The sequence below is a fragment of the Helianthus annuus genome, chromosome 11 (assembly GCF_002127325.2).
Source record: "Helianthus annuus cultivar XRQ/B chromosome 11, HanXRQr2.0-SUNRISE, whole genome shotgun sequence".
NCBI classification, from domain to species: Eukaryota; Viridiplantae; Streptophyta; class Magnoliopsida; order Asterales; family Asteraceae; genus Helianthus; species Helianthus annuus.
This window is the reverse complement of record NC_035443.2, coordinates 180,363,183-180,390,938: the sequence shown is the minus strand read 5'-3', so window position 1 is coordinate 180,390,938 and position 27,756 is coordinate 180,363,183. Positions and strand designations below refer to the sequence as shown.

The 27,756-nt window shown below is 35.9% G+C and overlaps 3 protein-coding genes across 3 annotated transcripts; 1 reads left to right on the top strand and 2 right to left on the bottom strand.

Moving 5' to 3' along the window:
* Positions 1 to 5,399: 5,399 nt before the first annotated feature.
* On the top strand, positions 5,400 to 7,006 carry LOC110887431 (soyasapogenol B glucuronide galactosyltransferase). Its single transcript, XM_022135070.2, has one exon. It carries the CDS (start codon positions 5,400 to 5,402, stop codon positions 6,873 to 6,875), a length of 1,476 nt encoding a protein of 491 aa, XP_021990762.1. The 3' UTR covers positions 6,876 to 7,006.
* Positions 7,007 to 8,882: 1,876 nt separating this feature from the next.
* LOC110887430 lies at positions 8,883 to 10,730 on the bottom strand. The gene is made up of 4 exons (XM_022135068.2): positions 10,590 to 10,730; positions 10,367 to 10,509; positions 10,090 to 10,287; positions 8,883 to 9,170 (listed from the first exon to the last, which is right to left on the bottom strand). The coding sequence occupies exons 2-4, from the start codon at positions 10,442 to 10,444 to the stop codon at positions 9,138 to 9,140; spliced, it is 309 nt and encodes a 102-aa protein (XP_021990760.1). The 5' UTR covers positions 10,445 to 10,509; positions 10,590 to 10,730; the 3' UTR covers positions 8,883 to 9,137.
* Positions 10,731 to 20,631: 9,901 nt separating this feature from the next.
* On the bottom strand, positions 20,632 to 22,366 carry LOC110891330 (soyasapogenol B glucuronide galactosyltransferase). The gene has a single exon (XM_022139018.2). The coding sequence runs from the start codon at positions 22,301 to 22,303 to the stop codon at positions 20,870 to 20,872; it is 1,434 nt and encodes a 477-aa protein (XP_021994710.1). The 5' UTR covers positions 22,304 to 22,366; the 3' UTR covers positions 20,632 to 20,869.
* Between the last annotated feature and the right edge of the window lie 5,390 nt (positions 22,367 to 27,756).

Genomic DNA, 27,756 nt, shown 5'->3' with positions numbered 1-27,756 from the left:
CATGGGCACAAGTAGGTTGTTGGCTGGTGGGGGTTTTGATAAGGGTAATGGTCACTCGCGGTCGATGCTGACGCGAGATCTGGGACCATACCCCTTCAAGTCCCCCCAGTCTAGTGTTGCTGCCACATGCAAGTTGTATGTGGGAGGAGTACTGGACTATGTTGTTTAGAAGGTAGTTTGGAGTCTGGAGAAGATCCTAGACCATGTGGTGGTCTTCTCTATTTGTAAATCAAGCTGGAGGTCTGGACGGGTCATTTGACGCCTCTTCCGTACCAGTGAAAATGTTTCGTCTGATGCGAAATTCTCAGCCTTTGGCTGGTTGCCACCTGTTGGTGTGCCGAACCAACTATGGGAATTAGTTGGAGGAAGTGTACAAACTTCGAACCACGGTGGGCGCCAATGATGAAACAATGGTTAACCGGGCAGGGTTAACTCACTGGTCTCGTCAAGAAGGGTTAATCCCTTCCTCTCGAGGATCGCTGGCTGGATCACCGGTGGGTTGATCTCCTGCACAAGGAAACAAACCGTGACTCGTAACAAGGAGGATGGGGTGGGGGGTGCTCCTTGTTACCACTCTCCGGCGTGAGAATCAGTAATTTGCTTGGGAAGCAAAGTAAGATAGTAGTAGTAGTGAGAGAGTTGTGAAGAGATACCTCAAACCTGGTTTGGGGTTGGTATTTATAGCCGAGGAGTGAATGAGGAGGTGGATGGATAGACTGACGGCATGCTGCCCCTTTGCAGGTGTGTCAGACATGTCGGCCGGGGAGACGACGCCACGTCAGTCTGTCGCTTACGTAGACCTGACAGGTGACTGCCATTGGTTCCACTTGCACCGTGGTGTCAGTCCCACTTGTTCGAGCGTATAGGATGCGGTGCGAGCCGCATCGCTGCCTGCGGTAACATCTGATGTTATCGCGTCTCTTGCTTGTGATCAAGAAATACGCGAGATGCGGTGCTGGCCGCATCGTCGCCTGTGGTGACTGTTGCTGTTATCCAGCTTCCTTGTATTGATAGAAGTGTTCACTGGACGCGGTGCGAGGCCGCATCGCTGTGAATACTTCCGTTTTCATACATCAGATGTGATGCTATGTCGCATCACTCTACCGTTCTCATGTTCCAGGTAAGTCCTCCTTCATCACTAGATAGATTGGATTCAACCCTTGTGTCGACGCGTTCTCGCATGGGCACAAGTAGGTTGTTGGCTGGTGGGGGTTTTGATAAGGGTAATGGTCACTCGCGGTCGATGCTGACGCGAGATCTGGGACCATACCCCTTCAGGCCCTATTTGCAAATTTCATATAAAATTTTGGCTGGGAGTTTTCTGTTTTTTCTTTTGTTTTTGTGGACTGCGTTTTATTTTAATGTAGGTTCCGTTTGCTATTAATATATATATATATATATAATATATAAACTCATCAAACATTCATTCAAATATATAAATACTAAAAACCCATAATACTACGATAATTGTTATGAAATAGATAAAACAAATTAACGAAAATAGTGTAGCAAAGATCAAAGTATGGAACCTACTTACTAAGCGAACATTGCGGTTCTCCTAGCGTTTTTTGAAGCAAAGCTCTCGATCAACTCCTTGTAATCCATAGTATCTTATATTAATTCACTTTCAATAGATATTGTCGCCAACTCATTTAGCCTTTTTTGTGACATTGTAGAACGTAAATAGGTCTTCAACAACTTCAACTTTGAGAAACTTCTTTCTGCCGACGCCACGGTTACCGGAAGGAATACTAAAAATGCCTTCTTAAAGGTGTAAATTACAAGAAACTCCTAAATTATATATAACTAATAACCTGACCTCGCGCGTTGGAGCCAAAATTTGGTTGTAATGATTCTCTGTATTATAATATCAATACAGTTCCGACACTTTGTATAGCAATAAAAAAAGATAACGCAACGTATGTAACTTTGTATAAAAAAATAAAACATAGACTTTGTTGATAATCTGTTGCTTAAAGTACAGAGGATGTAAGTAACTTCATTAAAGCTAAGAGGTTATAGTGTAAATTTGTTAGAAACGATTTTTATTAAAATTATTGGGGTGTATAACAAAAGTTATTTAATTACTACTCTCAAGAAGTAAGGTTGTACTCTATGCTTGTAGAATTGTCAATCAGTATCAAATTACCACGATTATTGTTGGGAAAACAAAGATAACATTGAATTTTTTTATTAATAAAATTCTTAACTGGCGTATATGAGGCCGTCTGAAGGAGAGAGGGAGGAACGCAAAGCCTCTTCCTTAATGTGAAGCCATCTGTGGTGAGGAGAGTATGGAGTCGGAACGTATATTGATGTATAAGAATTTATACATCTTTTAACATCAAATTTATCCCCGTTCATACGAAAACTCTTTGTATTTTCATTGCTTTTGGTACTTATTTGAGTTGTTTGTGAAAATACAGGTCCGAGCTTCGGCTCGGTGGCAAAACAAAGGCTTTTGGAGCAAAATGGAGCAAAAACGGTCGTGCGTGGTCATCCGAGTACCAGCACCATCATGCCAAACGGCAACACCATCCAAAATGAACAAGATTTCTGATTGGCACGGTCATGCCATCCTCTAGCACGGTCGTGCCCAGTCATCCGAGCTCCAGCACCATCATGCCAAACGCCAGCACTAGCCAAAATGGACAAGATTTGTGATTGGCACGGTCATGCCACCCATTAGCATGGTCGTGCCCAACCAAACCAACCCAGGCACAACCAGTTCATGAGTTTTCCATCGAAGATTACCAGTGAAAACTGACATGGCACGGTCATGCCAAAATCTGGCATGACCATGCTCGCCTCGGGAACTTTTGAGGGGGATTTTACCAAAAATGGTAGCAAACAAGAATGACAGGCGAAAAGCGAAACTGACACATACCAAGCACGACCATGCCAAAGCCTGGCATGATCGTGTCGATCGACCAGTAGTATAAATTTGAGTTTCAGCTCATTTTTAGGTGTGTTGGGTCTTGTAGGTGATTTCTCTCTCAAAATTTCTGCATTTGAGGTGCTTGGAGGAGTCAAAGAGGAGTCCAACACCATTCAAGATTCAATCATTCAACCTATAATCCTTGCTTTTTGGTGGTATTTCATAATTCCATGTTGAACTTTGAAGTATTTGCAAGAATTATTTATGTTGTCATGAGCCTTATGAGCTAAACATTTGTGTTGCTTAAACTTGATTGAAGCATATGAATATATAACATGGAAGGAGATGTGATGATTGTTCTTGTTAATTGTCATAATGATATTTAGTCTTGTTCTTGGAGTTCATGTGCATGTCTGAAGTTGTTGTTCATGAGTGTTTAATCCTAAGTATATGCATGATGTGTTGGAAAGCCCATGTGTAAATTATGGTGATTGAATCTTGTTGACTTGTTAGTTTGATTCATAGCATGAAACTAGGAATGGTAATTGCCAACATGAATTAGATGATGATTTGAACATGTGTATGAATTCTTGCATTTAGATTTGGAAAGATCATTAGAATGTTTATATGAATTCAATGGTATGTGATTGTGTTAGCATGATGATTTAGGCCAAGATTATTATCTAGCATGACCATGCTTGTGGTTCATATCAAGAACATGATGAAGATATTATTTACTTGAAAACAATTTAGGGTGATTAGTATGTTGTTCATGTTAGTTTTCCCTAAGTTGTCGAGTTAGGAATTTTGTCAAACGAGTAACTCTTGATTAAAAGATTAATATCACTTCACAACCGAACTTAAAAGAACGATTCTTAGGTGATTAGAGTGTTATTCATTTTAATTTTCCAAAAGAATTATAAAACTAGGAACCTTGACCGGAACTTAGTTATTCTAGAGGTTGTAAAATCACTAGAGCTTTCATTAGTTATCACATAGTCATTAGTGGATACTTAGTTTAGGCAACTTCCCCTTCAAAATTGTTAGTTCTTGTTATTTTAGTATTTTTTATATTATTACATGATAAATTAGGAAAACCCAAAATCGCTAATTGAAAAAGCTTTAAAGTAACAAAAGTTTAGTATTGAGACACCGCGTCCACGGATTGATATCCAGTTTTTACCAATAAACTACATTACTATCCGATGGGTACACTAGCCCTTTGTGTGTGTAGTTTAATTCTTGGGTGAAAACCATTTTAAAACTAAATTTTTGTGAAGAAAAATTTATTTATAAAAATATATATTTCAGGCACATCATATATGTAGGAGACAATGAGAAGAGGAGATGAAGTGGAAGAGGTTAAACGTCTTGATAACACCAATGTAGCTTTATTTGCTATTTCGTTTAAGTGGAAACTCTTGACACAACCCGAAAACTACCCGTTCATTAAACAAGTTAACTCGAAGATGACTCATTTAAAAAGTAGTACAACCTGGATACGAACCATTTAAAAAACGTGTTAACCTGTTAACACATGTAAGAGTTTTTTTAAAAAAATAATTTTTGTAATTTAGAAATGGATAGTGTTGGAATATAAAGCAAATTTTTTTTGTTTTTAATATTCTCTCGAACTATCAAGTTTTAAAAGCGATGTTGAATTTCTGAAACTTTTCAGACAATTTTTTAATGGTGAAAAGAGTGATCAATCACTCACTCGTGAGTGTTTAAATTATTTTTTAGCCAATAATATTATACCATGTCAAGTCCACACTCCACTATCTATTTTCCACTCAATCACTGACAATGGTCAAACAAATGGAGAGTGGTAAAGATTTTTTTTTTTTAAATGTGATTGGTTGAAAGGGGTTGGGGCCCACCATTTACCCCTCTTTCTCCTCTCTATCTTCTCTTCCCGCATCGGTGACTCCTCACCGCCTACACCCTCCCGCTCACTGCTCCAACACCGGCATCCCCTTCCCCGTGTGGCAACGCCACTCCCCGAGACCACTCACCGAATGCATACCGTCCTCCCTAACTATCAATTTTTCAATCCTTTCTAATATGGTTCTTCTAATCTCAAATTAAACGCATAAAACCAAGTTTATTGATTGAGAATAAGAGATGAAGAAACAAAAAACAATAAAAATACATAATTATAAAAAGGTTTCATTTCAGTTAAACTAATTAAGTCATATTCATAAACACAACCCGATTCAACAAACATGACAAAAGTAAATATATAGGTTAAGTCAGGGTTGAGGAACTCAGCTTGCCAATCCGACAACTCAAAACCAATCAATTCGTTAACATGTCAAGATCAATACCCTCGTTTCCATAAGAAAATATTATAAATATCTAAAATATTAGTGCCGGCCAGGCCGGCAATCTGATTACATACTTCAAAAAGTAATGCTTTTCTTTTCTTCTTGATCGGCAAAACCAATAAAATGTATAAATTTGAAACATTAAAAAGGGTACCTAATACCTATCACAAACAAAATCCAAACGTAAAAACTTCATGTCAACGGAGAAAAACACATCCACCATGACTCCCACCGGCGCCGGCGACAACCTCCACATCGTCTTCCTCCCTTTCTTCACTTCCAGCCACATAATCCCACTAGTCCACGCCGCCAGGCTCTTCGCCGCCCGCGGTGTCCGCTCCACCATCATCACCACCGTTCACAACGCCCTAATATTCCAAGACTCAGTGGACCGCGACACCGCAGCTGGCTACCCTATCGCGGTCCACACCGTCACATTCCCCTCGTCCGAAGTCGGACTCCCCGTGGGAATGGAAAGCATAAACACGGCCCCCACCCCAGAAAAGGCGGGGGCCGTGTTTCGTGGCATGATGTTACTTAAAACTACATTTGAACAAGTGATTCGGGACCTTGCTCCCGATTGCATATTCTCGGACATGTTTTTCCCGTGGACTGTTGAGCTCGCGGACGAGCTCAACATCCCGAGACTCTTGTTTTACCCTTCGTGTTTTCTTTATCACTCCATTTCTCATAGTTTGAGGGTTTATAAACCTCATGAGAGCGTAAATTCGGAATCCGAAAGCTTCGTGGTTCCGAATTTACCAGATAAAATCACAATGAAGAGGTCTCAAGTGTCCGAACATTTCAAAACCAAAACTGGATTAGGTGAATTTCTTGAAACGATTCAGCAATCGGAGAAACGAAGTTACGGATTGGTGCACAACACGTTCTATGAGATTGAACTGGCTTATGTTGATCATTTCAAGAAGGTTAAAGATACTAAAGTATGGCATATAGGTCCTCTTTTTCAGTTTTTCGTCGGTGAGGGTCGCGACAATGGTGTGTCGGATAAGCATGGTTGTTTGAGTTGGTTGGATGATCAGAAACCGAATTCGGTGATATTCGCGTGTTTCGGAAGCATGGTGAAATTCCCAGAGGCTCAGATTACTGAAATCGCGTTAGCGCTTGAAGAATCGAAGCGCCCGTTTATTTGGGTTGTGGGTAAGACGGGAAGCGAAGGGATCGGTGGGTTACCAGACGGGTTTGAAGAGAGAATCAAGAGTAAAAACATAGGTTTGGTTATAACGGGGTGGGCCCCGCAAGTGGAGATTCTACAACATCCTGCGGTCGGAGGGTTTTTGACACACTGTGGTTGGAACTCAGTACTTGAAGCCGTGGTGTTCGGCGTGCCATTGATCACATGGCCGTTGTATGCGGAGCATTTTTACAACGAGAAGCTAGTGGAGCTTTTAGGGATCAATGTGAGGGTTGGGGCGGACGTTTGGAACTTGACTCATGATATTAGTAGTCCGATAATAGAGAAACAGGGAATTATAGAGGCTATTGAGCTTTTAACAAGCGAGTCAGTCAAAGCGGAAAGTATTAGACAAAACTCAAAGGAGTTGGCCATAACAACCAAAAGAGTCGTTGAAGAAGGTGGTTCTTCGGTCAACAGTTTAATGGCTTTGATAGAAGAACTCAAAGCCGTTAAATTAACCCCAAAGCCCTAGTGTTCTCCGTTTAAAGTTTCACACAAAGTTTCCATATTGCATGATCGCTCTATATGTTTCATATATAGTTATTATTTCATTAAGATGTTTTCAATCATCACGGTATAAATAAAACAATCATTATGATCTAACACGCGTTACATGCAACTTACGACCAACTTAATAACTTTTGATTCATGTAGAGGAATTTTTAAGGCTAAACTATTCGAACATCACATTGTCTATTTTCACACTTTTGTATCTTAGATGTCTCTTAAAAGGCTAAACCAGGTGTATAGGGCTTTAGAAACATCAGTGCCTGACTCGTGTCAGGCTCTCATTTTTATGAGCCTTGTATGAGGCGTCTAGGGTGTTGATGAATTTTTGTTTGAAGATTTGGGTGTTTTTTTTGAAGAAAAATAAAAAAATATATATTTTTGTATAGTTTAAAAATATTACGTCGTGTATCGTTTTCAAATATTATGCCGTTTTAAATATCATACCGTTTTGAACATTATACCGTTCTCAACATTATAGCATTTCAGTATTATTTCGTTTCAATGTTTTCTGTACCAGGCTTTATACTATTTTCACTTATATATGGTTTCAATTTTATCGTTTCGTTTCAAGTTTTCTATCGTGTGAATGTTTACCGTTTGAATATTATACTGTTTCCGTATTATCGTTTCAATGTTAAGCTTTTAACAATTTATTATGAAATATAGATGTAAAAATATAGTTTAAAATACTAATCTACGGGTGAAAATACATACCTGTAATGCTCAAATGATGCCAAATACGGTCGAAATATGGTCAAATCGCGTATATGCAACACAAGTGTGTGTATGAGAGTGTGTTTGTTGTGTGTGTATACAGGGTAGTTCAGGTGATCCCCTGTATATACGTAGCAATATATGCCGCGCACAGTGTTGTACGTGATGTCTATTATAAATGGTTAATTACCATTTTAGCCCTTTAATTAATCCAAGAATGAAAGGAAACATAGAGATTACAACCATATGGATATCTTTAACACTTTTACCCATGGCAACTATCAATTCGTACACTACTAGAAAAGTGGCTACTTTGTGACAGCCAAATTTGTAGCAAATTTGTAGAAAATTGGTCTTACCTACAGATTTGCTACAAAAATATTCGTGCAAAATATGCTTGTCGAAAATCAGGTTAGCTACAAAATTCTGACAAAATTTCTCACAAATTTTCGACAAAAATTTATCGTCACAAGCATTGCCACAAAATACCTACAAACCGGTTTCTTATGTTTTTCCTACAATTCTTCCACAATTATGCCTATTTTTGTATTTTATTTTATGATATTTTACTATTAAAATTAATAACACTAATGTGAAAAATTATCCATAATTATTACTAATTATTTTTATTTTACTACAAAATTCGTACAAAAATATAAAACTTTCTCTTAACAGTTTGTTACAAATTTCCTACAAATAAAAAATATATTTTTTAATTTTGCGACAAATTTCCTACAACTTAAAAAATGTTTTTTTTTAAGTTTTGTGACAAAATTTCTACAAACAAAAAAAACCCAAATTTAAAGGTTACGACAAAATTCCTACAAATAAAAAAAATCAAAGTTTAAAGGTTACGACAAAATTCCTACAAACAAAAAAAACAAAATTTAAATGTTACGACAAAATTCCTACAAACCAAAAAAACAAAATTTAAAGGTTACGACAAAATTCCTACAAACCCAGGAAAAAATCTTGCAGTTGTTTGCTACAAATTTCCTACAACCCAGGAAAAAATCCTGCAGCTGTTTGCTACAAATTTCCTACAAACCCAGGAAAAAATCCTGCTGTTGTTTGCTACAAATTTCCTACAACCCAGGAAAAAATCCTGCAACTGTTTGCTACAAATTTCCTACAAGCTGTTTGCTACAGATTTGTGACAAACTTTAACAAATTAAAGAAATTAAATAAAACCATTTTTATGCAAAAAATGCACCAAAAATAATTGCAGCAAAATTCTAAAACATTCTAAAAAATATTAAAACAACATTTCGAAACATTCCAAAAATTTTAAAACATTCCAGAACGCACAAATAATCCTAATTAAAAGCATTCAAAACTAATCCGATCTTTAACATTCTAATACTTAACAGGACGAGAGCTTTTACTTATTTCTGATGTTTTTGAGCTTTTCTTCCATAGCTTTTTGCCATGCCGCTTGGTCGGCCCGCTCTTTTTCGCGCTCTTCTTGAAATTGTTCGAAACGGGATTCTATTTTTTGTCGGGCCTCGCGTTATTTTTCTAATTCCGCCTGAACTTTTTGAAGCTGAAAGTTGTATAAAAAGATATAATTAATACGTATTAACAAAAACATATGGTCAAAATTCACATATCATTTAACAATACGATATTCAAATATCGTATTATTGTTTATAAATGATTCTTTCTGATGCAAGCTCTAGAGGAGAGGGAGAACACAAAATCATGTCGTTTATACGACGTCAACGCACTTGCAACGGATATGATCCGAATACGAGACATGTCTTGTATGGTCTGGTAGGCGAAACCACAACTTATTACTACTCAGTTTATATGTTATCCCAATTTGACTGTCTTGAATGCGTTTTAGTTTTACATGACAAATGTGTTGAAAGGGTAACACTATTTTTACTTGGTGAACTTAAAGGAAAACAGTTAAGATTTCGCTCTGGACGTGTTCAAACGCATACAACTTACCTTCTTAAGTCTTCTAACATGTCGCGACAAGTAAAATAAGTGCAATTAATTGCGCCTATCATTTCCCGATTATTTATATTGTTCTAGATTGGTTAAAACAACGTATTGTGTTTAATTAAGGTCGAAGCAACCAAACTCACTTTAATGACTTAGAGTGTGTTCTAACCTTATATTATACATGTCATTAGAATGTTCTTGTTGAACCTACTAAACCTACTGCTGCTACACCAAAAAGTGTAAAGCCAAGGTGTGAAACTTAAAAGGCTGATTTTAGAAGCAACTTTTTCTTTCTGTGTTACATAGTAAAAATCATATACAGTAAAAATGATTTCCTATATATGCTTTACATGGTTTGATTCGAGCCGAGGATTGAATGCCTTAGATCAAACCTATTATCATCTAGTGAATAACTCTATTTCCTACTTATTTACATCTATTTCAGCAAACTCATTCTTCCCAATATCTTAAATTTTTTTACGCTATCAAATAACAAGAATAAATAACGGTACCTCCTGCGAGTGTCGGGCATCATCATTAGACTCACAAATTCTAGATGATATTTTCCCGGTCACCAAAAAATCAGGATCAGAAGATCCTATGCCAAACGTCTTGCGACCCTTACATTCAGGATGTAGACTCTTCCACAAATCTAAATCATCGCATTCTATGTCCCCATACAAATCTTGAAGTTGTTGCGCGTATGCGACCTAAAATTTTATCAAATGAATGTCTTCAACTCATAAAAGTGTCAGAATAATTATAAATAAATGATAAAAGAGAGCTTACATATGAACGTCTTGCACGCTCGGTAACAAACTTTAACCGATCATAATCTTTTTCAGTTATCTCCCCATCTTTTTGCATTCCTTAGTGGCATGGGTCTGTAAGAACACTTTCAGATATCCAACTGATTTACCCTTTTCTTTATCCTACATAAAAACGAGTAATGTAACTTGTAAGTGTTAAATGTAAATGTAGTTAATAAAAATCAAAACTATGATTAGCTGACCATGTTGACACGGTGTTGATCAAATCGTATTGACCCGCCTGTATGAAGGCATAAGTCATTTTTGCGGTTTGTTCTCCCGGCTTCCGACTTTTTTTTGCCATTTTTCAGTGTTCCAGTGCTGTAATAATTAAAATTAGGGGTGAGCATGGTACAATAACTCGATCTCACCTGGTGATAAACCGAACCGACTTGATACCCGCAATTTGGTAATAAACCATAACCAAGGACCAACCCTAATAGGAAGCATATATATATATACACACACACACACTTTGTAGTAAATAGTTATTTTTTTGTGCAAGGGCAATATCGTCAAATAACGTAAATACGGGTTATAGAAATCCGCCCGTAGTTTAGGCAAGTGGATTTTGTTTTCCAAACGCCTAGATGATTTACAAGTCGTGATTGCCGAATTGGATGAACAAATAGCAGAGCGATCAAGCAGTTATTATAATTAAAAACTACTCTACTAGTGTAACCTTTTAAGGCCACTTGCCCAACAAAAGTTGTGATTTACATGATCCTGTTGGTTGGCAAGGTACTGTCATGGTCCCATGAGTTTTCGGTAACGGGTTTTCATGGTTATCAATTTAAAAGCATTCACTTCATTTATTGTGGTTTTGTTGTATTTTCAGAAAGAAAATGTTGATTCTAAGTATTCACTTTTCTTTGAAATGTTACAAAGATAATTTGTGAAAGCAGTTGATTCTAAGTATTGTACTTTTCTTTTGTTGTATTTTCAGTTAATACATATATTCAATCTATATCTTCAGCTTTTTTCTAAAAAATCATTTTTCTCCATATATTTAGTCCTTTAGTTTCTTCATTATTTGTCTAAAATAATGTTCTTTTTCACTCCCATCAGATCTACAGTTGGAAAATTTGGGAAAATCATGCCAAGTCCCTGGCTCACCCTAGACCACAAGGTGAACTATTTTCTTTTAGGTTATTTCAACTGCAAATGCTCAGGTTGTCGTTTTAAGTTTTAACTTGGCAAATGGATTTTAGTAGTCCAAATTATGACCGGTGACACCCGTAATTTTTGTTAACCATCGATGTCAATAGCGTCCGTAGCGAGCGCTATAGCGCGCTACGTAGCGAAGTGGATTAATGGCTCTCTATAGGATTTAGCAACAGATGGCGAGATTTTTGTAATTTTTTTTTTTTTTTTTTTTTTGATAAAATATACATATAATGGCTCTCTATAGGAGTATCGCTAAACATGAAATAGCGCCCGCTATTTCATCGCTATCGGTACATAGCATATAGGTAGTTTGTCGCTATCGTCTGCTATTCGCTATTGACAACCATACTTGAAACAGTTCTTGTAACGGGTCAAAATGGTTATAGATCAAAAGGGCCAGTAGTAGAAACAGGTGGGCTGGGTGGTTGACCAAAAGCACATTCTGGCCACTTATTTAAATAACAAAAGTGATTTAGTAGGTGTGATGCATTTGAAAAATGCTTTGAACAGTTTTCGATTTGTTTCCCTTTAAGGTTCCCTTTCTAAATCCATTTACCCGTCAATACAAATAACCAAAATCAACCCATATCGGTTGGGTAACGGCCTAACGGGTCAAAATGGAGTTGGTTTAATACTGGTAAGTTTTTATACGAGTCAATATGGGTCAGCCTTTGTTTACAAAAAAATGTCCTAAAAGACCAAACTGTGTACACTTCGAGTTTTTCTAAAATGATGTCCAATCGAGGAGCGATTGAATCGTGATCAATTTCGCTGCCTCCAATCTAGTTGCTTCGGGTCTGCACCATCGGGATTCCCGGCAATGGAACCATTGATAAGAACTTGAAATTGAAAGATAAAATTGATAAAATAATCCAATTTGAGAAGGATTAGATCTCCGATTACAAAGGTATAAAAACCTTAATTTTTTATAAATAAACATCCACACCATCAGCCTAAATCTCTAAGGACTTATAAAAACAAAAGGTAAAACTGTCCCATGATTTACTCCTCTATTTTTGGTACGGTACTGTACGGTATTGTATGGTAAGGTATGGTATGGTACGACAGGGTATGGTATCGTATCGTATCGTATCGTATCGTATCGTATCGTATCGTATCGTATCGTATCGTATCGTGTCGTGTCGTGTCGTGTTGTATAGTATAGATCGTATCGCATCGTACAATATAGTATCATATACAATACAGTATAGTATAGTATAGTATACTATATCGTATGGTATGGTATGGTATGGTATGGTATGGTATGGTATGGTATGGTATGGTATGGTATGGTGTAGTGTCGTGTCGTGTTGTGTTGTGTAGTATAGGATTGTATAGTACAGTATAGTGTCGTTTTGTGTAGTATAGTATTGTATCGCATTGTACAATAGTACAATATAGTACAGTATAGTATTGTATAGTACAATATAGTATAGTACAGTCAGAGCCGGCCCTGAGAATTCTTGTACCCTGTTCGAGTTTAAAAAAATGTGCCCTTAGGCCTTAACGGAATTGGGTATTTGGCTCACTAATTAAAGGTCTAAACCTAATGCCAAAGGGGTTAATAACTAATCTAAACCATAAGAATAGTTTTGTAAGGGGGCCTATTTTGGTGTTTGTATGGATATACCCTATTAAAAATATTTTACATATACATATCGGGTTTTTCATAAAAGACGTGCCCCTAGAAATATCGGGCCCTGGCCGGTGGTCCTCCCCGCCCACCCCCAAGGCCGGCCATGAGTACAGTACAGTACAGTAAAGTAAAGTAAAGTAAAGTAAAGTATAGTATAGTGTAGTATAGTGTAGTATAGTGTAGTATAGTGTAGTATAGTGTAGTATAGTGTAGTATAGTCTAGTATAGTGTAGTATAGTATAGTATAGTATAGTATAGTATAGTATAGTATAGTATAGTATAGTATAGTATAGTATAGTATAGTATAGTATAGTATAGTATAGTATAGTATAGTATAGTATAGTATAGTATAGTATAGTATAGTATAGTATAGTATAGTATAGTATAGTATAGTATAGTATAGTATAGTATAGTATAGTATAGTATAGTATAGTATAGTATAGTATAGTATAGTATAGTATAGTATAGTATAGTATAGTATAGTATAGTATAGTATAGTATAGTATAGTATAGTATAGTATAGTATAGTATAGTATAGTATAGTATAGTATAGTATAGTATAGTATAGTATAGTATAGTATAGTATAGTATAGTATAGTATAGTATAGTATAGTATAGTATAAGTATAGTATAAGATAGGATAGGATAGTATAGTATAGTATAGGATAGGATAGGATAGGATAGGATAGGATAGGATAGGATAGGATAGGATAGGATATGATAGAATTGTATAGGATTCTATGGTATCGTACAATATAGTATAGTATCGTATACTATAGTATAGTATGGTATCGTATATCATATAGTATGGCATGGTATATCAACATTTTATTTTTTAAAATTATATTTTTTTAGGAAGTCACTAGTGTTAGTTTGCTACAAATTTAAGACAAATTTAACATTTTTATTTTGTTAACATTTATAAATAACAAATAAATTACGGTTTTTGTAGGAAATCTGTAACAAGTGGGATTAATTTGCTACAAATTTTTGACAAATATAACATTTTAACTTTTAAAATTATTTATTTTTCTAAAACTGATAAATAACAAATAAAGTAACATTTTTTTGTAGGAAATCTGTGGTAAATGGTGTTAGTTTGCTACAAATTTACGACAAATTTAACATTTTTATTTTTAAAATTATTTATTTTTTAACATTTATAAATAACAAATAAATAATGGTTTTTGTTGGAAATCTGTAGCAAGTGGGATTAGTTTGCTACAAATTTTTGACAAATCTAACACTTTATTTTTTAAAATTAATTATTTTTCTAAATTTGATAAATCTTTTTGTAGGAAATATGTGGTAAATGGTGTTAGTTTGCTACAAATTTTCGACAAATTTAACATTTTTATTTTTAAAATTATTTATTTTTTAAACATTTATAAATAACAAATAAATAATGGTTTTTGTAGGAAATCTGTAGCAAGTGGAATTAGTTTGCTACAAATTTTTGACAAATAAATAATAATTAACACTTTATTTTTTAAAATTATTTATTTTTCTAAAATTGAAAAATAACAAATAAAGTAAATTTTTTTGTAGAAAATCTGTGGTAAATGGGGTTAGTTTGCTACAAATTTACGACAAATTTAACATTTTTATTTTTAAAATTATTTATTTTTTAACATTTATAAATAACAAATAAATAATGGTTTTTGTAGGAAATCTGTAGCAAGTGGGATTAGTTTGCTACAAATTTTTGACAAATCTAACACTTTATTTTTTAAAATTTTTTATTTTTCTAAAATTGATAAATAACAAATAAAATAAGTTTTTTTTGTAGAAAATCTGTAGTAAATGGTGTTAGTTTGCTACACATTTTCGACAAATTTGACATTTTATTTTAAAATTATTTATTTTTCTAAAAATGAATAATTACAAATGAATTAAGTTTTTTTTTTTTAGGAAATCCGTAGCAACTAATTTTAATTTGCTACAGATTTTCGACTAATTTAAAAGTTTTTTCTTTAAAAATATTTTCTTTTCAAAAATTAACAAATGAAAAATAGATTAACTTTTTTTTGTCGAAAATATGTAGCAAACGATATCAATTTGTTACAACTTTCCGACAAACTTAGAAATTTTATTTTTAAATTATTTATTTTTGTTGTGGTTTCAAATTATATAAACTTTTAGTTTAGTTTGTCTGAATTTTGTCGAAAAGCTAATAAATGTTGTGACGAAATTGCTACAAATGGTTTTTTTGTGGAAATTTTGTTAGAAAATTGTAGAAAAGTTTTGGGTTTTATTAGGTTTTCTTTTTTGTTAGAAAACCGTACAAAATTTGTAACAAAATTTGAGTTGTGGGAAATTTGTGGGAAACTTTTGTAGGAAAATATATAGTTTTCTAGTAGTGGTATGATGATCAAGCTCAAGCTCAAGTGTGTGTAAAGTGTTACTCACTCTTATTTAGTGAACTAACTACCATTGCGTTATTACTAAAGTGGGAGATCAAAGATAGAATGTTGGAATTCAATCTTTGGAGAGGTTTCGGTCGGCATAAAGGCATTCCTAAGGAACAAACTCTCTTCTTCCAAACAAGGAGGCTTAGGAAGAATCAAAGGAATGTCACACTTAGGCATCAAAGCACTAAGGTCCATGGAGACTTCCACACTAGACTTCCACACTTCTAGGAGATAAGGCCCTTATAAGGTGCCATAAAGCTCTGGGAACAATTCCAAAGTAAATAGCCACTAAAGGCACAATTTGGCACATTTGGAATGATTGGTGAGGGCCCCATTTATAGGATGTTGGCGGCCAGTATGTGCACGGTCGTGCGTGTCCTTTTTGTCGTAGATTCTTCTAGAAGCTATCCTTTTTTCAAAGTGATGTACATGCACAGACGTGCCCAAGCTATGCATGACCGTGAATAGGGACAAGTGTCCAGACATGCCCCACAAATGTATCTAATTTGTGTACTTTTTGTCTGCAAAATGCATTGTCTGATTTGTCTTTTTTTTGGGAGGCATGGTCATGCACCATAGTGTGCACGGGCGTGCATGGTGTGCTTGTCTTGCCCACCAAGTTTCCTGCTTTTCCAAAAGGCTAAATTAAGGTGGCATGGTCATGCACCAATACATGCACGGGCGTGCATGAGGTAAACTTGCATTTTTCATTGTTTTTTGCCTCTTTTTATTCCCAGACGTTAAAATCATATAAAAATATAAATGGAACGATTTAGGTAGTGTTTGCACATTATAAAGCCTCAAAAGTATATAAAATGGGGGTAAGTATGTATATAAAACATGTATCAATTATGACAAATCAATACCCCTCGAAAACAAATGTTTCTCTAGGATCTCCAAAGGTCCCCCCTAAAAAAGTAGCAACATAAGCAAAACACGCGATCCGAATTTATATATAGTCTAACCATCCCTTATAAATCGTATATCTCATACCAACATTCTTTAAATCGTGTTAACTCATTACCATGACAAATTGATTGTGGAAAGTATATACCTCTTGGTTGACATGGTCCTCTAAGTATGTATGCCCTTCTAATCTTATCTCGTTGATTAACATTAAATCATAAAGTCGGTTTCCAATCAGAATGATCCGAAGAAAGAGTACCCCTCGAAAACAAATGTTTCTCTATGATCTCCAAAGAATTCCCCCTAAACAAGTAGCAACATAAGTAAAACACAGGGTCTGATTTTATACTATAGTCTAACCATCCCTTATAATCGTGTATCTCATACCAACATTCTTTAAATCGTCTTAAATCATTACCATGACAACTTGATTGCGGGAAGTCTATACCTCCTGGTTGACATGGTCCTCTAAGTAGTATGCCCTTCTAATCTCATCTCGTTGATTAACATTAAATGATAAAATCGGATTTCGATCAGGAAGATCCGAAGAAAGAGTATCTACATCAACATATTTGGGAGTTTGAGAAGATGATTCTCCACCATTTATTTTGAGAAATTGTTTGGTAGAACTACTCCTCTTTCCTATTTAGAATTAAAATAAATCATTATAATCTAACCCATTTACCATGGATTTCACATAATCAATTAATCATACATTCATACTTTATACAATCATACAAGCACATGATGAAAATTAAAAGTGTTTCAATTTTAGTTTTAACTCTTGATTTTAATTCACATAATTTCAAACAATGTTTTAAATATAAATTTTAGGTTGATAACTCATTCTAAATTTTAGGTCCTCTTATAGGAGATAAGGCCCTCATAAGGTCCCATAGAGCTCTGAGAACAACTACAAAGTAAATAGCCACTAAAGGCACAATTTGGCACACTTGGAATGATTGGGGAGGGGCCCATTTATAGGATGTTTGTGGCCAGTATGTGCACGGTCATGCATGTCCTTTTTGTCGTAGATTCTTCTAGAAGCTATCCTTTTTTCAAAGTGATGTACATGCACAGGCGTGCCCAAGCTATGCACGATCATGAATAGGGACAAGTGTCCAGACATGCCCCGTAAATGTATCCAATTGGTGTACATTTTGTCTGCATTTTGCCTTGTCTGAGTTGTCTCTTTTGGGGAGGCATGATCATGCACCATAGTGTGCACGAGCGTGCATGGTGTGCTTGTCTTGCCCACCAAGTTTCTTTCTTTTCCAAAAGGGTAAATTAAGGTGGCATGGTCATGCATCAATACATGCACGGACGTGCATGAGGTAAACTTGCATTTTTTCTATCGTTTTTGCCTCTTTTCATTCCCGGACCTTAAAATCAAGTAAAAATATAAATGGAATGATTTGGGTAGTTTTCCACATTATAAAGCCTCAAAAGTACAAAAAAATTTGGGGTAAATATGTATATAAAATATGTATCAATGATGACAAATCAATACCCCTCGAAAAAAATGTTTCTCTAGCATCTCCAAAGCACCCCCCCCCCCCCAAAAAAAAAAAAAAAAACAAGTAGCAACATAAGCAAAACACACGGTCCGATTTTATACTATAATCTAACCATCCCTTATAAATCGTATATCTCATACCAACATTCTTTAAATCGTCATAACTCTTTACCATGACAAACTAAACTGATTGTGGAAAGTATATACCTCTTGGTTGACATGCTCCTCTAAGTATGCATGCCCTTCTAATCTCATCTCGTTTATTAATATTAATTCATAAAGTCGGTTTCCGATCAGAATGATCCGAAGAAAGAGTACCCCGCGAAAACAAATGTTTCTCTATGATCGCCAAAGGTTCCCCCTAAACAAGTCGCAACATAAGCAAAACACATGGTCTCATTTTATACCATAGTCTAACCATCCCTTATAATCGTGTATATCATACCAACATTCTTTAAATCGTCTTAAATCATTACCATGCATGCCCTTCTAATCCCATCTTGTTGATTAACATTAAATGATAAAATCGGTTTTCAATCAGCAAGATCTGAAGAAAAAGTATCTACATCAACATATTTGGGTGTTTTAGAAGATGATTCTCCACCATTTATTTTGAGAAATTGTTCGGTAGAACTACTCCTATTTCCTATATAGAATCAAGAAAAATCATTATAATCTAACCCATTTACCATGGATTTCACATAATCAATTAATCATACATTCATACTTTATACAATCATACAAACACATAATGAAAATTAAAAGTGTTTCAATTTTAGTTTTAAATCTTGATTTTAATTCACATAATTTTAAACAATGTTTTAAATATAAATTCTACGGTTCATAACTCACTCTAAAGTTGTAACAGTGAATATAATTTTGAAAAATGCTATGCTAGATAGGATTACAAACATTGAAGAATTGTTAAAACTTAAAAGTTGTATCTTAAAACGTCCAATTATGGATTTAGGCTATAAACACTTTATTTTGAATAGTTATTATGTTAGAATAACTTGTCCAGGTATTTGACGTTTTAATTTGTAACTTTAAGTGGAATGTTTGATATAATTTTGAAAAATGCTTAAGTTTTAAAAATATGAACATTATTAGCAGGTTTAAAATGGAAAATGGACGAAACAAAAAAAAAAAAAACATTTTGGTCGCAACACGGATGCAAATTGCAACATGCAAGCAGTCAGAAAAAAAAGTCTCAGCTTTGTAAATGACAAATGGTCGCAAAAAGGTGCCAACAAAGTCATAAAGTTGGTCTTGAAACAACGTAATATTTGCCACCAATATCTAGTGGCAAATTGAGGTTGCAAAAATATACTAGCGGTTGCTAAATAGTTGCAACATGACTAATGTGACGAGTGTTTTCCCCTCCACATTTTCGGTCGCAAACAGTCGCAACTGAGCAATTGCGACCGTTTTGCGACCGGAAATGTCGTTGCAAAAGCCCAGTTTTCTAGTAGTGTGATCTATTGCGCTAGATTATATGTATTTACAATCTCAACTTGTTAGTTATTTGTTTAGTTAAGGGAAGAAGATGGGAAACATCCGCAATCAAAAATTGACGAATTAGTCTTAAAATTAGTGCTGGAATTTATTTACAAGGCGTCTGAAGGCCCAGAGTGAAATCGTTAAAAGCATCTCAAAGTTAGCCCAATAGTTATCTTATCTTTAAGAGATTAAATAAAAACTCGATTATATATATGTGTATGTAGTATGTGTGTGTTAATTAGTATATAACTCGATTTAATGTAAAAGGGTCAAATTCAGAAAACATGTACATATTATCCCAAAGTGTATTAATTAGCACTATTAGTTTTATATTTTTCAAGCTTCATTTTGTTAATGCCACGTTATGTTTTGTTAGGCGGTTTCTACGAATCAGTTTGCAATGTTTGAAGAGGTCTGTGTACTAGTGGGTTGAGATAGTGAAACCAAATCTTTTAGCTTGTCAATCACATCTAGGGCTGCAAACGAACCGAACGAACACAAACAAGACCTTGTTCGTGTTCGTTTGTTAAGAAATATATGTGTTTGTGAACCGTTCACGGACACTTATCGAACAAGATTTTATGTTCATGTTCGTTTGTTAAGGAAATGAACTTGTTCGTGTTCGCTTGTGTTTGTTTGTTAATTTTAGGCAACGAACAAAAAAGAACGCTGACGAACACAAATGAGCACAAATTAATGTTCATGAACACAAATGGAAACAAACGAACACAACAATCGTTTCATGAACAAAATATATGATACACTGACACTTATTAGATATTTAATTTGTCGGAATTTTGAAGTATTTAAATAGATATAAAAACTAAAATACTAATGAACTATCGAACACAAACGGACACGTTACCGAACGTTCACGAACATAAACGAACGAACACGACCTCTGTTCATGTTTGTTCATTTAACTAAACGAACGAAATTTCTTGTTCGTGTTCGTTTGTTTAATAAACGAACGAACACAAACGAACTTCCTGCCGAACGGTTCACGAACGTTTGGTTCATTTGCAGCCCTAATCACATCTTTTACGGAATTGTGTACTAGTGAATAAATATGAAATATTAGTTGCATGAAACTGTATGATATACCCAAGTGCTCACAAACTCACGATACTGTTATTCAATGAAACAAAGGCTGTTAATAATAAGCAACGATTACAACTTCCACCATATAAATCCTAACAAACGCAGACTCAAACAATGCGGACTCTGACTAACGGCTAAAGCCGATTATTTGAAAATCAAGACCCAAACATAATGACCCAATAGAAATATATAGATCGACCATGGAACATGTGAGCTTTGAGTTTGAAACTCTAAACATATATAGCATTAGGACCTTGGGGTCAACTTTAGGTGTTTGAGTTCTGCTATCAAAGCTGTTATATCGTTGACGGAAGAACCACCTTCTTGGACGACCTTTTTCGCTTTTATAGCCAACTCTTTCGAGTTTTGTCTAATGCGTTCAGCTACGACAGACTCGCCTGTTAAAAGCTCAATAGCCTCTCTAATACCGCGTTTACCAATAATTTGGCTAGCAGTATAACAACTCAAGTTGCAAACGTCTGCACCAACTCCCACACCGATCCCCAATCGCTCCACCAGCTTCTCGTTGTTATATTGGTCCGCAAAGAAAGGCCATGTGATCACAGGCACACCGAACACCATGGCCTCAAGCATCGAGTTCCAACCACAATGAGTCAAAAACCCTCCGACCGAAGGGTGTTGTAGAATCTCCACCTGCGGGGCCCACCCGGTTATAACCATACCTATGTTTTTACTCTTGATTCTCTCTCCATACCCGTCCGGCAACCCGCCGATCCCCGCCTTCCCCACCACCCAAATAAACGGCTGCTTCGATTCTTCAAGTGCCAACGCGATTTCAGTAATCTGAGCTTCTGGGAATTTCACCAAGCTTCCGAAACAAGCGTATATCACCGACTTCGGTTTCTGATCGTCCAACCAACTCAAACACCCATGCTTATCCGACACACCATTGTCGCGAGCCTCACCGACGAAAAACTGAAAAAGAGGACCTATATGCCATACTTTTGTATCTTTAATCTTCTTCAAGTGATCTACATAAGCCGGTTCAATCTCATAGAACGAGTCGTTCACCAAACCGTAACTTCGTTTCTCGGCTTCGTAAATCTGTTCAAAGTAGTCACCTAATCCGGTTTTGGTTTTTAAATATTCGGACACTTGAGACCTCTTCAACGTGATTTTATCCGGCAAATCCGGAACCACGAAGCTTTCGGACTCTGAATTCACATTCTCATGAGGTTTATGAACCCTTAAGTTATGGATAATGCAAAGAGAAAAAGCACTAGAAGGTTGAAACATGAGTCTGGGGATTTTGAGTTCATCCGCGAGGTCAACGGTCCACGGGTAGAACAAGTCGGAGAGTATGCAGTCCGGAACAAGATCACGAATCACTTGTTCGAATGTAGGTTGAAGCATCATCATGCCACGAAACACGGCTCCCGCGATCTCCTGAGTGGGAGCCGAGCTAATGGCTTCCATTCCGACGGGTAGACCGACTTCGGATGACGGAAAGGTGACGGTGTGGATGGAGATAGGGTGTCCGGCTGCGGTGTCACGGTCCACCGAGGCTTGGAATAATAGGGCGTTGTGAACGGTGGTAATGATGGTGGAGCGGACACCGCGGGCAGCGAAGACCCTGGCGGCGTTGACTAGTGGGATCATGTGGCTAGAGGTTAGTTTCGGGAGGAAGACGATGTGGAGGTCGTCGCCGGTGGGAATCATGGTGGATGTATGTTTCTCCGATGATATGAAGTTCTTATCTTTTGGATATTGTTTGGTGGTTACACTCTTATACCTATTAAGAAGTGATTGTTTTATAAGATTATTATCATGAAATGCATGCAAAACGTTTAGCATGCAAAATGTGTTTTTCATTTTACCACGATATTTCCACTATGCATGCACTACGATTTGTCCACACTAGGGCAGCCGAACCGAATCGATTGGATCTTTTCTCATACTCGGTTTTTTTACAAACTAAACTGAGCATTTATTCAACAGAGCCAAAGTCGAACGATCGTCTTTCGATCTGATAATTTTTCGACCGAACCTACCAAGCGTCGTAAAACAAAAAATGAAAGTGACGATGGGTGGTTTAGTTTTAGGGTTATTGGATCCCATCACCCATAACTATCGGCCTTTGGTCGTTGCCACCCCAACTAACACTTTGACACCCGACACCTCTAGCTTGACTTTTAGTTTGTGCTGGCGCCACTTTGTTAACTCAATACTAACAAAGTTAGTTTCTGATTCTACGTGTCACAATCTTGATTATGAAGACAAGATGACATAGCGAATCTTGACTACGTGGCACTATATGTATATAAATAAAAATTCTCTTTACACAGTGTGTCATCCACATCTACACCCATCATCATACTTCTCTAAAAGAAACTCAATACCACCGTTTATGTGCTCAAATAATCAAAATGCACGTCGAACTCTAGAGCTAGAAATTGATTTTGTTGTTTTTGTTCAAAACTTTCTTGTTTTTGTTCAAAACTTTATGGTGATTGAATCAAACCTTCCGTAAAAATGTATTGAAAATCAACATGCCTTCTCTTGAAAATCAACAAGCATTCTGTTCAAACTAGCCCGACGATTGAACCCTACACCACACCTAAAATTTGACGATTGACTCCTACATGTCACACCCCGATTTCCCGGTGGGCCCGGATGGGTACAGTCGTGACGGTTGGATAACAGTTATCACAATATAATAATATGAAGCGGAAGTATTGGAGTGAAAATATAAAATTCAATAAAGCTTGAATATATAAATGTATTACAAGCGTTCGATACAAGCCCACAAGCTGGATCTAAATAAACAGAGCTTTAGACATCATAGGCTTTAAGCATTAGGAGTTGCAAATTCCTTAGCCTTCATTTTTGCCGACCCGTATTCCCAGCCTATAATAAGGTTTGGTACCTACGGTTTAATCTTTTGAAAATACGTCAGCCAAAGCTGGTAAATACAATTAACTGACTCTTTGGAAAACAGTTTTTCGAAAAGAGTTTTATACATAGAGAAAATCCATAGGTGATCCTTTAAATAATTCTTGGGATTTATCTTGTTACCAGATTTACATACTTGATTAACACATTGGGACGTCCGGACACGATATCATTAACCCCCAATCATTTCAATTATCAAGTAAAACGGAATAAATCGGATTCTTACATTTTTGCGCAATCATAGGCGACTTACTTATGTAATACCCGCTCCAAGTGGCATAATTGCCTTCTCAAGTTTTACACCAAAATAAGTCAAGAGTATTTACCTTTTTGCTAGCTTTGAATCAATAAGACTATATTTGGCAAAAAGCCACAAGTATAAGTATTATTGACCCAAGTCCGATTATCTGGGGGGTACTATAGTCTGAAATGAACAGATTTATTATCTGTTAGAATGTATACGGGCCAAAGGTAGTTCCTTTAGATATGACCCGATACTTAAAAATAGGTTCGCTAGATTAAGCGTATACCGAATAGAATGTGGTTTAAACCCAACAGGTACTAGGTCTTGTATAATATGGGTAAACAAAGTACCTTCTGGATTTTCAGATCAAAATGATAAGGTTAAACCCGTTTTGGTAAACTTATGTAAACTAGTTACATAAATTTAACCGTACGCGTATAAGCGATATCGGGTAACCAGGTGAGTCATGAACAAGTTCCATATGCCAATACACATTAAACAAGTTATAATATCAGTAGGATATCAACTTGTATGCCCATTAAGGTTTTAAAATCAAACTATGCCTCATAAGGGCGTTTTGGTCATTTAGCGACGTATAAAAGGAACTTGCGTATAATCTGATGTTACGACCATAAACATTCTGTGAAAACATTTTATATATGATATAATATCAGTAGGATATCAAACATATGTGTGTAAAAAGCTAATTTGGGAATCTGAGTTTATATCATGTACCTACTGTAAAAACATTTTAAATAAGTTATAAAATCAGTAGGTAATAAGTCTTGTTTGGTAAATATGGTTTAAAACCATACTACGCGCCGAAACAGAGTTAAAGTCGTTAAATGACGACATTTGCGATGTTTTATGAAAACTGATGTTATGACCAAGTTTATATGGTCAACATATGTTATTGAGTATAACACATCAGTGGGTAAAAGGTTTTGTATGAAAATTATGCTTTAAACCATTTTGTGCGCCATAAGGGCATTATCGTCATTTAAGAACGTATAACAAGAACTTGTGTATAAACTCAGTTTATAAACTGACTTGATATCCCAAAATATCCTAATTATGATATTACATCAGTAGGTAATGAGTTTGGTATAAGAAATTACGTTTAAACCCGTTCTATGCACCGAAAGGGCATTTCGGTCACTTTAAAGCGTAATTTACGATATTATACGAAAATTTAGTTTATGATCAGATTTGTAACATCAAAATATGTTAAACATGTTAACATATCAGTACCTAAATCATTTGCAAGCTCATTGGTATCTAAAACCTTATTTTTGCTAAAAAGGGCATAATGGTCAAAGTTTGGCACATTTACGGAAACTTGCATAAAACTTAGAGTACTATTACGATCGTGTAATATACCCTCAGAGGGTTATGCTACAACATATTACGATCACAACGAAATCTTAAATCAGTAGCATACTAGTGTAATTCGGTTGATAATCGAAAGTCAAAGCAGAAGTCAAACTTCACGACTTTCGGTTGCGAACCGACCTTAAAACTGGAATTGCCAAGCCGAACGTGTTTACACATGTTTTAATAACTATTAACAAGTTTTTTATGTGTTAAAACGTATTTTAGAACATCTTTAAACTCAGATCGTAATTATTTCAAAATCTGGCCCGTTGGCTTTTTAAAACATTAATATGTTGACTCGTCAATTGACCAAGCAAACGTGATTCTTAGGAGGTGCCCTTTTGAGGGATTAAAACCTACCTAATTACGATAACGTAGCCATGTTCGTTGCAAACAATGGCTGGACCAATAAGGTCTAAACCGAAAGTCAAAGCGTTTATCGAAAACGCTTGACTTTCGGCTTTAAAAGCTTACTAAATGAACAAGTCACGAAAGGAACACTTAGAAGTGGTCCTAGGGACTGAATAGAACTCAAAGGGATGCTCCCAATTGCTCAGGAACTTCCACAAGAGAGTATAGAAGAATTATTAGGAAAGGTGCAAGTTTCCAAATGAAACTCATCACCTATTTATAGTGTTTGGGAACTTATTAGGATCATGCCAAGTGTTTAGGGGGCTTCCAAGATCACCCCAAGTGTCTAAACAAGTGTTAAAAACATCAAAGAAGCCATGGTTTCGAGTTTGTGAGTGAAGGAGGTTTGAGTGGTGGCCAAGCATAAAGAACAAGGCAGCTGTTAAGAGAATATGCCCAGCTAAGCTCCTCTCGGCACGCGACCAGGATCAAGGGGGTCGATCACGTGGCGGGAGCCCCTCCAAATCGGCCAACCAAGTTTTAAACTTGGCAAGATCAATCCCTGTACCTTTAAACCCATTATAACTTTCATTTTTAGCACTTTTGTCCCTTCAAGTTAGGTTTTAGGTATTCTTGGAAGTATACAAACATCGTTAAACTCCGGGTTCGTTAAAAGGTGACTCAGAGGTGAGAACCAGCATGTTTTTGTGCCTTTTGCCTTTGACACATTTGGCTCCCTAGCGCCAGAAGCTATCCAATTCCTGACCAGTGTCCAACGGGTCATCCATAACAATTGCACAGCCTCAGGGGAACGGTGTTTTGTCTTTGGTAGATTAGGGTTTGCAATTCAGAAATGGGTGGCGGCGCAACTTGTTGCCCGTCTACCTTCATAAGACTAGGCAAGTATGAATGAAATCGATATTTCATTTAAAAAATAAAAAAAATATTATTATTATTTAACACTATAAAACAAAACCAAATTACACCATAATCACAATATATTAACCATAAACTCTCAGATACTCTCCATACATACATTATAGTTTAAGAAGGTGGGAATTAATGGAATTTGGTGGCCGATTCGCAAAATAATACATCAGACGAATCCAAAGTATTGTGGGACGAATATACCGAACATGATTGTCAGATAGTTCTATTTTTCGGTTCTTTTTCGTTTAAACTCGTTTGATTATGATTCTTGCCATCGTTTATTTGTGTTTTGTTATACCGAACATGATTGTCGGATAGTTTTATTGTTTCACCTAGGTTGTGATAAACTTAGAACTTTCGTTTTAAGTTTTATTTGACTTTTTCGACTATGGTATGTTTGATTTAAAATAGTTATGAGTTGTTACGGATTATGAACATGTGTGCTTATGTTTTGCTATGATTAATTGATTATTTATCATTATTGATGTGTTCATAAAGAAGAAATTCACCATAGGCACGTTAAAATCAATTATTAGGTCGTTAATCGGATTAGTTTTTGTTCTAACCATACCATTAGAAATACTATAGGTTAATTAATCGATTAACATCAATAAACCAAAGTGTGCAATTCATTTCATTGAATAGAAATATGATTTGGGATTGCTAGGGTTTGTCTAGTTTTGTTTGGTTGCTTTAGACACCCGATAGCTCAGGGTCTTTCTATTTATTCGCTTCTAGGTGATTCTAGGTTTTCCGTTTATCATCTTAGAACTAGCTTCACAACTAAAAGTTGTTAAAGTGTGTTACTTTTAAATGTCTCTGGGTGAAACGATTTTATTGATTTGAACTGTTCATTTGGTGGTGGGGAGTCATTGTGCTGGGAAAACCAAACCCCAAAGACTTGGTGTTTTTTTTATTGGTAAAATGACTATTTTGTCCTTGCTATTGTATATTATGTTACCTAGTTAACGGAATATTCTAACGAAACCAAATCTCACGAACTCTGAGTGTAACGCTTTTTCAGAGTACAGGGACATAGGAGACGAAATTTTCATTTTAGGTTCTCATCATTATACCACCCCTAAAGCAAAAGGACGCAAATTGCAACTTACTCAATTTAGTGTCTACTACTGTTATGGATCTAGACTACGTGTATTTAGAGTTTTTATGCATCAAAATCATTATGTTATTAATATCCATGATCTAACACAGTCTCCATTGTTCATCTGTGTATTGGCCCGGTCTAAAAGTTCCTAAGCAATATGGGTGTTCAAGATATAAGGATTATCTGGTTTTCGGATATCCGAAAATTTCGGATAGT

Excerpts from the sequence above, each read along its gene's own strand:
- LOC110887430 (XM_022135068.2), bottom strand. The coding sequence starts at position 10,444 with ATGCAAAAAGATGGGGAGATAACTGAAAAAGATTATGATCGGTTAAAG. Across the intron at positions 10,288-10,366 it reads AGCGTGCAAGACGTTCATAT|GTCGCATACGCGCAACAACT; the intron begins GTAAGCTCTCTT and ends ATAAAATTTTAG. Across the intron at positions 9,171-10,089 it reads ATGCCCGACACTCGCAGGAG|CTTCAAAAAGTTCAGGCGGA; the intron begins GTACCGTTATTT and ends TACAACTTTCAG.
- LOC110887431 (XM_022135070.2), top strand. The coding sequence starts at position 5,400 with ATGTCAACGGAGAAAAACACATCCACCATGACTCCCACCGGCGCCGGC.
- LOC110891330 (XM_022139018.2), bottom strand. The coding sequence starts at position 22,303 with ATGATTCCCACCGGCGACGACCTCCACATCGTCTTCCTCCCGAAACTA.